This window comes from Diadema setosum, chromosome 13 (assembly GCF_964275005.1).
Source record: "Diadema setosum chromosome 13, eeDiaSeto1, whole genome shotgun sequence".
Classification (NCBI taxonomy): domain Eukaryota; kingdom Metazoa; phylum Echinodermata; class Echinoidea; order Diadematoida; family Diadematidae; genus Diadema; species Diadema setosum.
Window position 1 is genome coordinate 8,395,145 of NC_092697.1, and position 12,321 is coordinate 8,407,465.

The 12,321-nt window shown below is 38.0% G+C and overlaps 1 protein-coding gene across 1 annotated transcript in view; it reads left to right on the forward strand.

Annotated features, from left to right (window-relative positions):
* Positions 1-12,321, forward strand: part of LOC140236908 (importin-13-like) — a 101,841-nt gene that overhangs the window by 10,876 nt on the left and 78,644 nt on the right. Inside the window, exons 2-3 of the mRNA XM_072316844.1 lie at positions 2,014-2,166; positions 4,963-5,088. Of these exons, the coding sequence (XP_072172945.1) occupies positions 2,101-2,166; positions 4,963-5,088 (192 nt within the window). The 5' untranslated portion in view covers positions 2,014-2,100. The remainder of the gene's footprint in view (positions 1-2,013; positions 2,167-4,962; positions 5,089-12,321) is intronic.

Here is a 12,321-nt window from a genome sequence, read left to right on the forward strand (position 1 = left end):
CACACTACCAGTTAAACTTTTTCATTTTTGCAACATTTTTGCCAAGTAAAATCATTGTTGATGTCAAAAATGTAGAAATATTGTTTTAGATTACATTAATAATTGTAATGTTTTAAACCTCAAATCAGTATTTTTGAATTTCAAATTGAGTTAAGAGGTGTTTTTCATATTTTTGTTACCTCAGGGATGTTATATATGCTTAGATCTATAACATGAGTATGCCATCTATCAGATGTATGGAGAATAGTGGTATCTGTGAGACAATTGGTTAAAGAATTTTCTTTTTTAGTTTTTTTTTTTTGTGGGATATGTATTTTGTTGGGAATCTCTGGGATAACTTGTCTCTACTACCGGTTACAATGTAATTATGTAGCAATACGAGCAATATGACTGTACAAGACGTGGCATCATAGAGTAATTCTTGCTCAGGAAGGAAAGAAGAGTAGAGTGGCGAAGGAGAATCTAACTAGTAATTTAAGGTGTTTGCATTTTGTGCATGTGTGTGTGTTTTGGAAGATTTTTTTTTTTTTTTTTTTACCTTTAGTTGTATGGTTTTTAGAAGGCTTGTAACATAACATGGTATTTAAATTCATGGATTGTTTCCCTGGAATACTACGATTGTGTAATAGGTTGTTTCCCTCTCCCTTTCTTTTTTTTGGGGGGGGGGTATGGATGAATGCCTTATAACTGTTTGCTGGCTCATTTTTTTTTTTTTAATAACCAAATATATATACTAGTATTTTTTTTTTTTTTGCCAAGATTACAGCATGCACAATGGGTGCAGAATGTACAACTGTATGTTAGCAACCCTTATTTTTCTGTGCAGCCACAGATGAAAGATTTTAAAGGTCCTGTTTACCATTGGTAGCAGTGATTTAAAAAAAAAATGTTCAAGATATCACATTTAATGCATATGTAGGTCAGTTGTTTCACAAAACATCCTACCATATAAGAATTTTACACTAAAACCTAAAATATAAGGAGATATCACTATTTTTCTCAATAAATAGGAACTATAGACGGTTTAGTCTGGAAAACATTTTTGTTATAACCATTGTTCACATTTTGTATATTTAACAATTTTACTTTACATTGATTATGCTAATTCAAATTTTTACATTGGTTGTTTCTATCCCTAACTCACGTTTTAGAACTATATTTAAGCACTGATGCTAGATTTTTATTTCATCTGCAAATGATAAATTATGCCTTTAAGTTATATTCTATAGGAAGCATCCCATTTCAAGCGGTAATGGGAAGATGGTCACATGTGTTTTAGTCTGTAGTCTCAAAGATAGTGTGATTGCATGTCCATCAAAATTGATGGCTTCATTTCAGTGCTATATGCACACAGTGTCCTTGTTCAGAGGGAGGAAATTCCTCTTTTTAAAAGTCAATCGCTGTCGCATCATTCAACGGTAACAGATGTTTACATCGAGCGCCGTGGTCGCCATGCCGACTGCTCATCACTCGGCATCTGACAATAGGCCACGTAGCTGTTAACCATTTCGTGAGACAACCTGCGCAAGTTGTGCGACACGTACGTTCTCACACAATAGGCGAACTCCACTCGAAAAAAGAAAAAGTTTGCTTCCTCTTCTAGTTAAACCCCGCCCCAAGTACAGCCAATTAACCAAGCAAACCATGTTAATTGTTCATCGACCCATTATGGTAACATTAAATCTTTTTCCCCCTCTTGCCCCTCCTCACTTTCTCTCTCTCTTGCTCTTTCACTCTCACTTTATTTCTTTCTGTTCTTTTATGTTTTGTCATCATCTTTCTTCAAAAAAAAACAACAACATCATCCCTGTCTTGCTCTTTGTCTCTTAATCCCTCTGTGTCACATTCTGTCTTTTTTTATCTTTCTCACGTTTTGAAAACTCTTTCTCTTTCTCCCTCACCTTCCCTATCTCATGTTTTGCCTTTGTCTTGTGTATTTCTGTCCCTCCCTCTCTCCTCCCTCCCCCCCCCCCCCCCCCCCCCCGGTGCCTCTGTCTCCCTCTTACTAAGCAGGAAGTGTGTGCCTTCAGGTAGCGTGATTGGCTGGCGCGAGGCGGTGAGTTTTCGCTGAGCTCTGTGTCTTCAGCAGCTGACTTCAGAATGGCCTCCTCGCTGCGAGCATCTGCCGACGGCTCGCCAGAAGTAACTCTGGATAACATTGAGAAGGTAAGGAGGTGTTTACTGCACGTGTGTGAAGGGAGACGCTCGGCTTCCGGTAAGCTCCAAAGTTACGTTATCTATCTCGCAAAGCAGGCTGCATGTTTTGGAAAATGAGAAATATATTTGAAATGCCTCCAGTTGTGTATTTTGTAGCGTGGTACATTCCCATTTGTGTGTTAAACACATGCAATTTGTAAGTTGCAAGTCCCTATGCATGTTGATACTATTCAAAGTTATGGGGGGAATTACTTTGTCTTTCAGTCGGATAGAATGAAGGGAAATTGCTTTAAAGGACAGAAGAAAGGAAAGATGCAGTGCTGTATTTTTGGAGTTGTGTTGATTTTTTTTCCATTTTAAAGATTTTATCTTCACCGCTTTGAAAGTAAAGTGGCAAGATAATGTACGTGTGATCCTTTCTATGGAGAGGCATTAATGTATGTAGGTCAGCGTATCAACTGCCCAGCTTAGATGTAATGATCAAATTCTATGAAATCTATTGTGATTAATTTCTATCTTTCCCCCAAATTGAACTCATTTGTTGTATACTTACATTCTGCAGAGTTTGAAAGGAAAATCTGCAGAAAGTGGCCTGTTCTGTAAACAACAACAACACCAACAAAAAACAAAACAACAAATTAAACCCCAAAACTATTAAAAAAATAAATTCATTGGAAGTGTCCCTCTTATCATAAGTCACTGTTTATATTTTATAAGTTTCATATTACATTTTGTTATCGCCATTCTACTTTTAAAGGCTTTAACCCATTGAGGATGGACTGGATATTGAGGATGGACTGGATTTGCTATAGCATGCATTTCCCATAGACACCTGCCCGAGTATTCTCGGGACTCGTCTTCAACGGGTTAATAAAGACCTGAATTTGTTGACATGAATATGGCTGTAAATGAAATGTTAGATTTTAACAGAAGATATATCTGTTTGCAAATCTTTGAAAAATGGGAAAAAAAGGAATTAGCCATTAAGGTGATGATGGTTACCTAATATTCATGTTTATATATTTTTTTTTTTTATACAGCACTGTAGTGATTTAGGAATTCTGACAGGTGTGTCTGCTGTCTTTTAACAGTATACATTATATACGTACACGTATGTTATCCAGCTGGAAAGGTTGTGCCTGAAACTTGCTGAGTGGCAAAAATGCATTTTTATCTACAGGAACTGCATGTCTAAATGTTCGACACACATGAAGTCGTCGTGTAAGCAGTACGTGGGTAATTTAATGTTCTAATACCGCCTTTAGCTATGGCTTTGGATTTGCAAAGAAAGCATGCTTATCTGAGAAAGCAGTTCTTGTGGAATTCCCGTTACATCGATGAAAGTTGTCAGTAAAAATGTATGCTCAATTTGTGCCAGAAATTAGGTGTTCTGGCATCAAGAAGTGAATGTTACTCCAACTTTCTGGCATTATCAGAGATAACAGAAATGAAATGAAAAAGTTACATGCTTGCATTATATGGCAGAGGGGACATAATAATTTTAGTGCAGCAACCCTCTATTCTGCAAAGTATGTCAAATATAAGAGTAAGTAGTAGATAATTAATTGTATAGTGCACTAAAGCTGACTTCAAATTTGTCAATTTGAAGTCAGAGGAGGGGTGATCATTGTAAATTTTGCCTTTTGTTAATAAGATGGTGAAATTGTGATATACAATGATATACGAAAGGCAAATTTGGAGTTAGAGAATTTTGATAGTTTTCCTATTGATATTATGAGACCCCTGTTACACATGAAAGGCAGCCCGAGGACGCTTTGCAAAACTGTTGACACATGAACTTCTGGCCAGCTTGAGGAACAGCATTCCTCATGGACCCCCCTGTTACACGTGGACCGGCCTTGCGTCACTTTTCCAAACTCGGCCCTAGGAGCACCCACGTTCAGCTGACAACATTTCATGGGTATTTGGTTTCATCATAACACTACCATGTGCATAATTGCTCCAGAGGTCATGTGACCAGTCAGTCCTGCTGGCCTGAAAGCCAGCTGAGGCCAGCCTCGGGCCTGGACCCGTTTACACATAGCCGGCCTCAGAGCCTCAGACCACCTCAAGAGGTGGCCTGAAGTGGAGGCGGCCCGAGGCCGGCCCGAGTTTTGTGTGACCGTTTATACACAAGAAAAATTGTTAACTGACACAAGGTCGGGCCAAGATCAGCGTTGCATCATTTCTTTCGTGTGTGTAACAGTGGTCTTATTCAAGAATAGATCTAAAATGGTTTCAAACACTGATTTAAATCCCAGGTGAGACAAAAGTGTTGTATACGGTGTACATATGAGTGTGGGGTTCCATTGCAAAGCAGTGATGTGTTGGTCAGAATATAATCCAAATCTAACAAAGTATCCGTGGATTTGTGATGGTATGTGGGTTATGTTATGTGATGTTACTGCAGGTGGTGTAAAACACCAGAAGTAAGCAACACTCCCAGAAGCTGGACCCGCTAAACCCTTATCCAGTATCGATGATCGAGTATAATGCGATTTGAGCTAACATTGATATTTCATAACATGAAACTCAAATATCTATCTTCCGTCCTTTACATCCAGCATTGATGAAACTTGAAGTGTTCTCATAGATTTTTCTCTCTGCATTTAAAATCATCCTGAACATATGGATGCACTGTACTTTAATGTATAAACTGGAAGTGGTGAATTAGTAGACAGGATAAACGGTCATAATCTTGCCTATTGTGTATTGATATAGTTAGAAACCAAACAGGTCCTGTTTTCAAAGAGTAAATTATGACATAATGTGTGTGTTTATATCATCTTGTTGCATTGCCAACAGGCTATCCATGAGTTATACTATGATCCTTCAGCCGATGTGAAAGACTCCGCACAGCGTTGGCTCCTCATGGCTCAGCGATCCCCCCAAGCTTGGCAGTTTGCCTGGGCACTGCTCGACCACAACAAGGTAAACTGGCTGAAGGTGACGTTCACACCACACCCAATTTTCCAGAATAGCCCTCTCTGGCTTTAGATGCGTATTATTCTGTCTTTGTTCTGGGGTTACAGGCTTACTTTGTTTCCCTCTGCTGAATAAGCACAAGACTCAGTGCCAATTTGTCACAAGGTTTGTCAGCATGCATTATTCAAATCACAAGTCTCCTTGCTCAGCAGGGTCGTATGAAAGTTACTGTTGAAAATCAAGTGTGGTATCTTTCAGCAGGAGGTGCAATGAAAGCACAAGAGAAACTGTTAAGCTTATCAAAGGCATTAAAGGGATTTTACTGGATAATGTGGTCAGTATTGGGAGAAGTTTTGAATCAAAACAAGGAGGAAATAAAGAGAACTCTCGCTCACTGTTAGTCTCCAAACTTACTATTTGAAAACAGGGAGGACTGTTCCTTCATAAATGTGCCAAAGAAAATGGGGGATAAATGTCATTGACCCCAGAACACACAGGTCTACTTGGAAGTCAGCATGTGTGACTTTAATTAGGTTTTTAGATGGAAATGGCACATGTGACACTGATAGGGTTCTCATAGGACCTCCTGTAATGCTCATACAACCTGTGACAAGATTGCCTTAACATTTGAAAGAGAAATTAATTGATTTACCAAACAGCTGTGGTATTTGTGTGTCGCTCAGGAGAAACAAAACACACCACCAAAAAAAAAAAAAGTGAACAAAAAAACAAAGATGGAGGGACAAAAGAATGTTATTGCAACAATGAAAAAGTCATCACGTGTTTGAAAGTCGTACGTGTGGTAGGCTGGTGTCACCTTGCCGCATCTCGGCTGACTTTGGTTGTAGACCACACGATGTTGACAGGCTACGTGTCTGTGGTGAGTGGTTGGGAAGCGTGGCAAGCCCCATGCGTGCCTGCCCGTTCATCACTTGACATGACATTCATCTGTATTTGAAGACAAAGACCTTTCCTATCAGGTCTTTGCAACTTTCCACTTTCAAATTTTAAGGAAGACTTTAAATGTATTTGGAAGATACAGCAACCACTTTCTTTCGAAGTACTACAAATGAGGAGCAGTTAATTTCTTCTCTATCTTCTTTTGTTTTGGACAGATTAGTTGTGAAACTGGACACCCTGCTGCACAGCAGTGATCGTACTGTCAAGTTAACCTTAGCTACAAAACACTGAGTTGGAAGTAGTGAGAACCTACATAGATCTATTCACTAAGATGTTAAAAAGAAATTAGCATCACTCGTGTAATTTTAACTACATTTAATTTGTAATTCTACAGAGTAGAGTAATTGAGGTAATGGGAGCTATTTTTTTTTTTCTGTTTGTGTGAGTGGACAAGTAGATGCTTTCAGCTTGGAGGAAATGAAGGAAATTCTGAAACCTTTGAGAAATGATTGAACGTCTCTTTGTAGACAGCGTGGTCCATTGGCTTTGACAAGTATGTATTTGATGCTTTCTGCACACTGCAGATAAAATTTTGCCAAATTTGGAATGGTGTTCCCAAATCATGTTACATGCCTTGTGTAGCTGGAAGAAAAGAGCCTCTCTTATTAGCACTGAAGTGCCCAGGAGAAATCCGCTCATTGAAATTCAATGTGCAAATCGGTGGAACTACATGTAGCATTTCCTGGGATTGAGTTGTGATGTTGCCAGCTAATCCCTGTCCGTCTCTGGCTCAGATGTCGCGTTTCGAGCACCCCGCCTGTGGCCTATATTTTGTCCTCGGGGCCCTGTAATGCGAAATGACGTGCTAGGCTGCGTGCACCCTCACAGCCAAAGGGCATGTCTGGAGCGCTCCCCCGTGTCGAGCGGAACTTGCCATTAGGGCAGCCACATTAATGTGATAGCCCCTGCTGGGCCGAGCTGAGCCAGTGGATCGCCTGGCTTGTCATGTCTTAAAGGTACACACCACGGGCAGTTGGCAAACCTCCTAGGGATAGTATAGTTTTGGTTGAGACCTAACTTCAGGTTTCTAACATTTTTGGTGAGATAATAAGAAACCCCTTATGAAATATTAAAGAGCATGTAATTTCATGAGGAATTCAATGTTTATTTAATAAAAATTGGTTTTAAGATTGCTGAGATATCCAAAACAGAGCGGTCCTAATAAAAGTTGGGACCCAGCTTTTATTACGATTGCTTTGTTTTACTTTGTTTTTGAATGTTTCAGCCATTTCAAAACCGATTTTCATCAAATAAACTTTAAATTCTTTGCAGAATGGTACGTTCTGTTCTATTTCACAAGTGTTTTCTTGGTATCTCACAAAAAGTTAAAAGCCCAATTCTCATCTTCACCAGTACTGTACCATCCCTTTAAGGGCATTATTTACTGTTTGCAGATGAAATAAAAACCCAGCTTTAGTGCTCACAAATAGTTCTTAAATGTGAGTCGGGGATAGAAACAACTATTGTAAAAATTGAATTAGTATAATCAATGTTAAGTATTGTTAAATAAAAAAAATGTGAACAATAGCTATAATAAAGATGTTTCTAGACTAAACCATCTACAGTTAAGGTTTGATGAGAAAAATAGCAATATCTCCTAATATTTTAGGCTTTACTGCGAAATTTTTATAGGGTAGGATGTTTTGTGATACAACTGACCTACACATACGCATCAATTGTGATATCTCAAACATTTTTGAAATCACTACTCCCAATGGTAAACAGTACCTTTAAGGTACATGTGCTCTGAAATTGCACGTTTATGCACAATCATGTGTTTTCTATCATGTAGACATCTATTAAATTATTGTAGTGTTTCCTTGCATAAAAGCAGCCTATTTAAAATGGACTACCAAATTGTGACATTTACATTCTGTTCCAGATTCTTAAGTCTTTAATGCCTTATATTCTCAGACAGTACTAGAAATTACAAGCAAAATCACATACCTCAAATCTCAGTCAACTTGTTTAAAGCTAATATGTCATTCAAAAGTAGTGTTGTTACAAGTAATTTTCAAGGATTGTCTAGGAATATGTTTGCCCACAGGAAATGGAGTATTCAAAGTGTTTTACTTTGTTACACATGTGCTGTATTTGTGGGGTCTTTTGGAGAAGCTAAACTTCACTGTTGAATTTTTCCTTTAAAGCATGATGTTTGATGGGTGTGTCCTCTTCCACCCCCCCCCCCCCCCATCTTAGAACATCCCACCTGTTTTCAGTTTGCTGATTTCTCTTGAAAATGATCGGATGAAGAGAAAACTTGGGGGGGGGGGGAGGGCATGATTTCAAGATGCAAATTTTTATTGACAATGCCACCGTTAATCCTACACTGGCCTTGTATCATGCCCGTGGTTTGTAAGTCTGCCAAGGGATCTATCAAAAATAGTTTCCGATATAATCTTGTTTTCTTTCTTCTTTCATAATCCTTTGCCTCCCATCCTTCCGCCCCAACCCCATCCCCTGAGTTTCTCATTAGTCAGTGTCCTGTGAAACCAATATGACTGGTGTCATTGGATTTCAATATATACCCACCTAAAATATACTTCTTTGTGTGTCTGTGCGACATATCATCTGCATGTGCACATGCATTATACAGCAGTCATATCTAAAGCCACACTGCTCCTTAAAAGCTTCTTATTTGTACAATTGTGGCAGCATTTTCCTGCCTGCTTCCTTCTGGATGGCGAATGTTTGTCGAGATATTTCGGCAGTTCATTTAAGTTTGGCCAGTTCACAGAAGCAACACGTTGTATAGGAAGGGAGAGTGTTCTTAATTGTTAGTAATAACAGGAAATATAACATTAATTGGATCTTGCTACTAGCTTGCAGTCATGTATCGTACATGAGTGGAGAAAGAGAGAGAGAGAGAGGAAAAAAGTATGCCACTTGAAAGGCAAACATAAAAGAGAATATTTCAGCTCTTTTTTTTGGCCAAGCTCTCAAAGTATCAGTTGAAGTCTTTGGTTTCACTTCTCAGGACAGTACCATTATCCTAGTCTCAATGTCATGATTTTGTGTGCCACGACAACAATCAACAGAATGCACTCTGAATCCAAGTGATATTCAGACACATGAAGGCTTCCAGCAAAAGACTTCACAAGCACATACAATTATAGTCAGTGCAAGAATTGTGCATTCATGTCAGCTAAACAGGTAGAACATTGACCTTTTGTGCCCTGCCAATGCACTCATAGATCAGCAACTCCAGGTAGTTGCTGCACATATTGTATCGCTTCAAACTCACATGAATCAGTTATAAAAACAAAGTAGACAAAATGAGATTTGCATATTGAGCAAACTGAAGGGGAGTAAGGATGTGATTCAGGGAGTGAAACAGTGATTATATTTCATTTTCATATATATTAATGGATCATTACATATAGAAGAAAAAATTTCCTGTTATTTGATCTGATGGAATAATTATGTTCCAGAGCTCGCGCTTCAGAGGGAAAAAGAATGAGTTTGTGTTTAGTTGTTTATACAAGAGTGTCATTAAAGAGTGAGAGATATAAAGCATACCTCTGTAAATATAGAATATTTTTTGATGTGGTAATTATCCGAAATTTAGCACTCCATTTTACAAACGTGAAAATGATAATATTGATATATTTGGGGATGTATACACAGATGTTCAGAAATATTCTCATACATCAAATTACAGTATGAACATGAGAAGTTCACTGAAGTTAGCTGAACATGGAAATTGCCAAGTAATTGCACCACCAATTGCTGCTTTGGCTGTATTGTTTAAGGCTATCATAATATATTGAGAAGTCCAGGCAACCATTATGGAAGGCATTATACCACATGAAATATTAATGTTTGTATTTCTAAATATCCCTTTCATGCCCCATATATAAAGGCAAGAGCCACTTTGTGCTGCTCTGTGTACACATCAAACTTAAGTATACTGGCAAACCATAAATACATAATTGTAAAGAGAGTTTGTATCAAAATGTTCAAATGATCCTGGTTTTGTTAGCAATTACTCCCTGTTAATGGAATAATTACAGTTATTTTATGATTGCTGTCATACAAAACTGAGATTTGAATAGGATTTCAGCATGCCAGTAGCCCTTTACCATACCAGTATGTTGGAAAGTAGAAAGTCGTGGAAACTTGCCTATGGTGCACCAGTTTCCTATTTTGAGCCGTCAGGCTGTTTAGTTAGTACTGGCAGATGAATAATAATGGTGTGAGAAACAAACCTGTCAGCAGTGATTTCTGACTGGGTGGAAAGACAATTGAAACCACCCAACCCTCCCCCCCCCCCCACCTTCCCTCCACCCATTGTGAAGGGATAACTTGGGTGTACATGGATAATGTAGTCATTTCATGATGAGGAAATGCCTGATTTGAACTCCACAAGACGTCAGTGGGTATGAGGGCACGCCCTCAAAAGACATACTTCGATAAATATGACTCATTGCTATTACTTGATTGATTACTGGCGGTTTACTGATCAATCACCTGTATTGCATATCTGGGGTGTGTTGTGGAAAAAGGACTTCCTTCATTGCAGTCTTCCTTCACTTTAAAGGCAGAATTTGCAGTTAAAACAAAAACTCAGCTTTAGTGCTTCAAAATAGTTCTTAAATATGAGTTAGGATAGAAAAGACCACTGTAAAAATTTGAATTGGTAAATGCTATGTATTTTAATCATACAAAATGTGCACAATAGTTATGATAAGATTGTTTCTAGAATAAACCATCTACAGTCATGGTTTATTGAGGAAAATAGTGATATCTCCTTAAATCTTAGACTTTAATTTTTATATGGTATGATTGTATGTTTTGTAATGTAACTGACCTACACATATGCATCAAATGTGATAACTCGAACATTTTTCAAATCACTGCTCCCAAGGGTAAACAGTACCTTTGAATGATTTTACATGCACCTTTTTCTTTTTCTACATGTGATATAAAGGCCAAGATCTGAATTAGTCCTTCATGTGATGTTTGTTACGAACTCATTTTATGATCTTTTCTGCATGCTGTCTGGGTCTGTCTGCTCTTTTTCTGAATAGCTGACATTGCTATATGTTCCACAGATAGCCTAATTCTGATCTTAGCTGTTACAGGCATGGAAGGAGTTTTCAGTTACTGAACCCATGACCATCAGAATGAATATTGAAGCCCAAATGTGCTTCCTCTATTGAAATTGCAAAATGGCCACAATTCTATGTCTTTGAATATGTGCTTATAACACATATTGTATGCTGACATTATTTGACGTTGTACTATACATACATATATATTATATTAAAGGGATATCATTTCAAGTACTTCCTGACAAACAGAAGAAAAAAAAAAAGACCACCCACACAGATGTGCATTTGTGAGTGTACAGTCAGACTTTCCTTCTCTGCTCCTTCTTTTCTTCTTCTTCTCCATATTCTTCATCCTCATCCTTCCTCTTTTTCTCCATCTTTCTCCATCAATCGTCGTCAGTTTCCTCTTTTGTTTCCTTCCCAAATGGGAAAGGAAGAATTTGAATCTTTGAAAACTTTTTCCCCTATTCATTGTAGATCTCTGCATTTCATTTGCAGTTGGGTGATGTTCAGCACCCTGAAATACTGAAAAAGTGCACATTTGTGCAGTGTTGAAATTTCTGCACATTTCTTGCAACCACAAGCTGGTGCAAAAATAAAAGCACACAAATATATTTGCTTGTTTTATGTACCATTATTCAATGTCTTGAATCAGTAGAATTAAAAACACAGGAATGTCATCTTTTTACCCAGCCCAGCACCAAAAAAGAAAAAAAAAATAGATAAATAAATGAATTAAAAAAAAACACTCCTGCAAAAATATCCACATTTACAGTATGGTCCAAGGACATTTCACTTTGTTTTGATTGCTGATCCTGTCACAAATATATGCACGAGAATTTGAGTTCATTAAGTTTAGAGTATATTGCAATTTATGGATTAGATTTGAGAAGTTTACCTCTTTTTTTGGAAAATTACGATATTAACCCCATGCCTACATTCCTACAGACACCTGTGCATAATATGCATATTATGCACAAGAGATGCAGTGAAGTGGATACTAGTATCTAGAGAAGTTGTAACCCCATTGTTTCAGAATTGCTTTTGTATAGCTTCTTGAAGGCTTCCTGTGCAGAGATTTGACAGGCAGTATGTCAATCCAGTGATGGCAGAATGAAAATTGTTGTAAAAGGGATTTGATTGTGTCACATTGATCTTGTTAAAGATTATCCCATCAGAATCAGGATTAAACCAGGCTCATCTGCTGTGTGTGCATGTGTGTGTG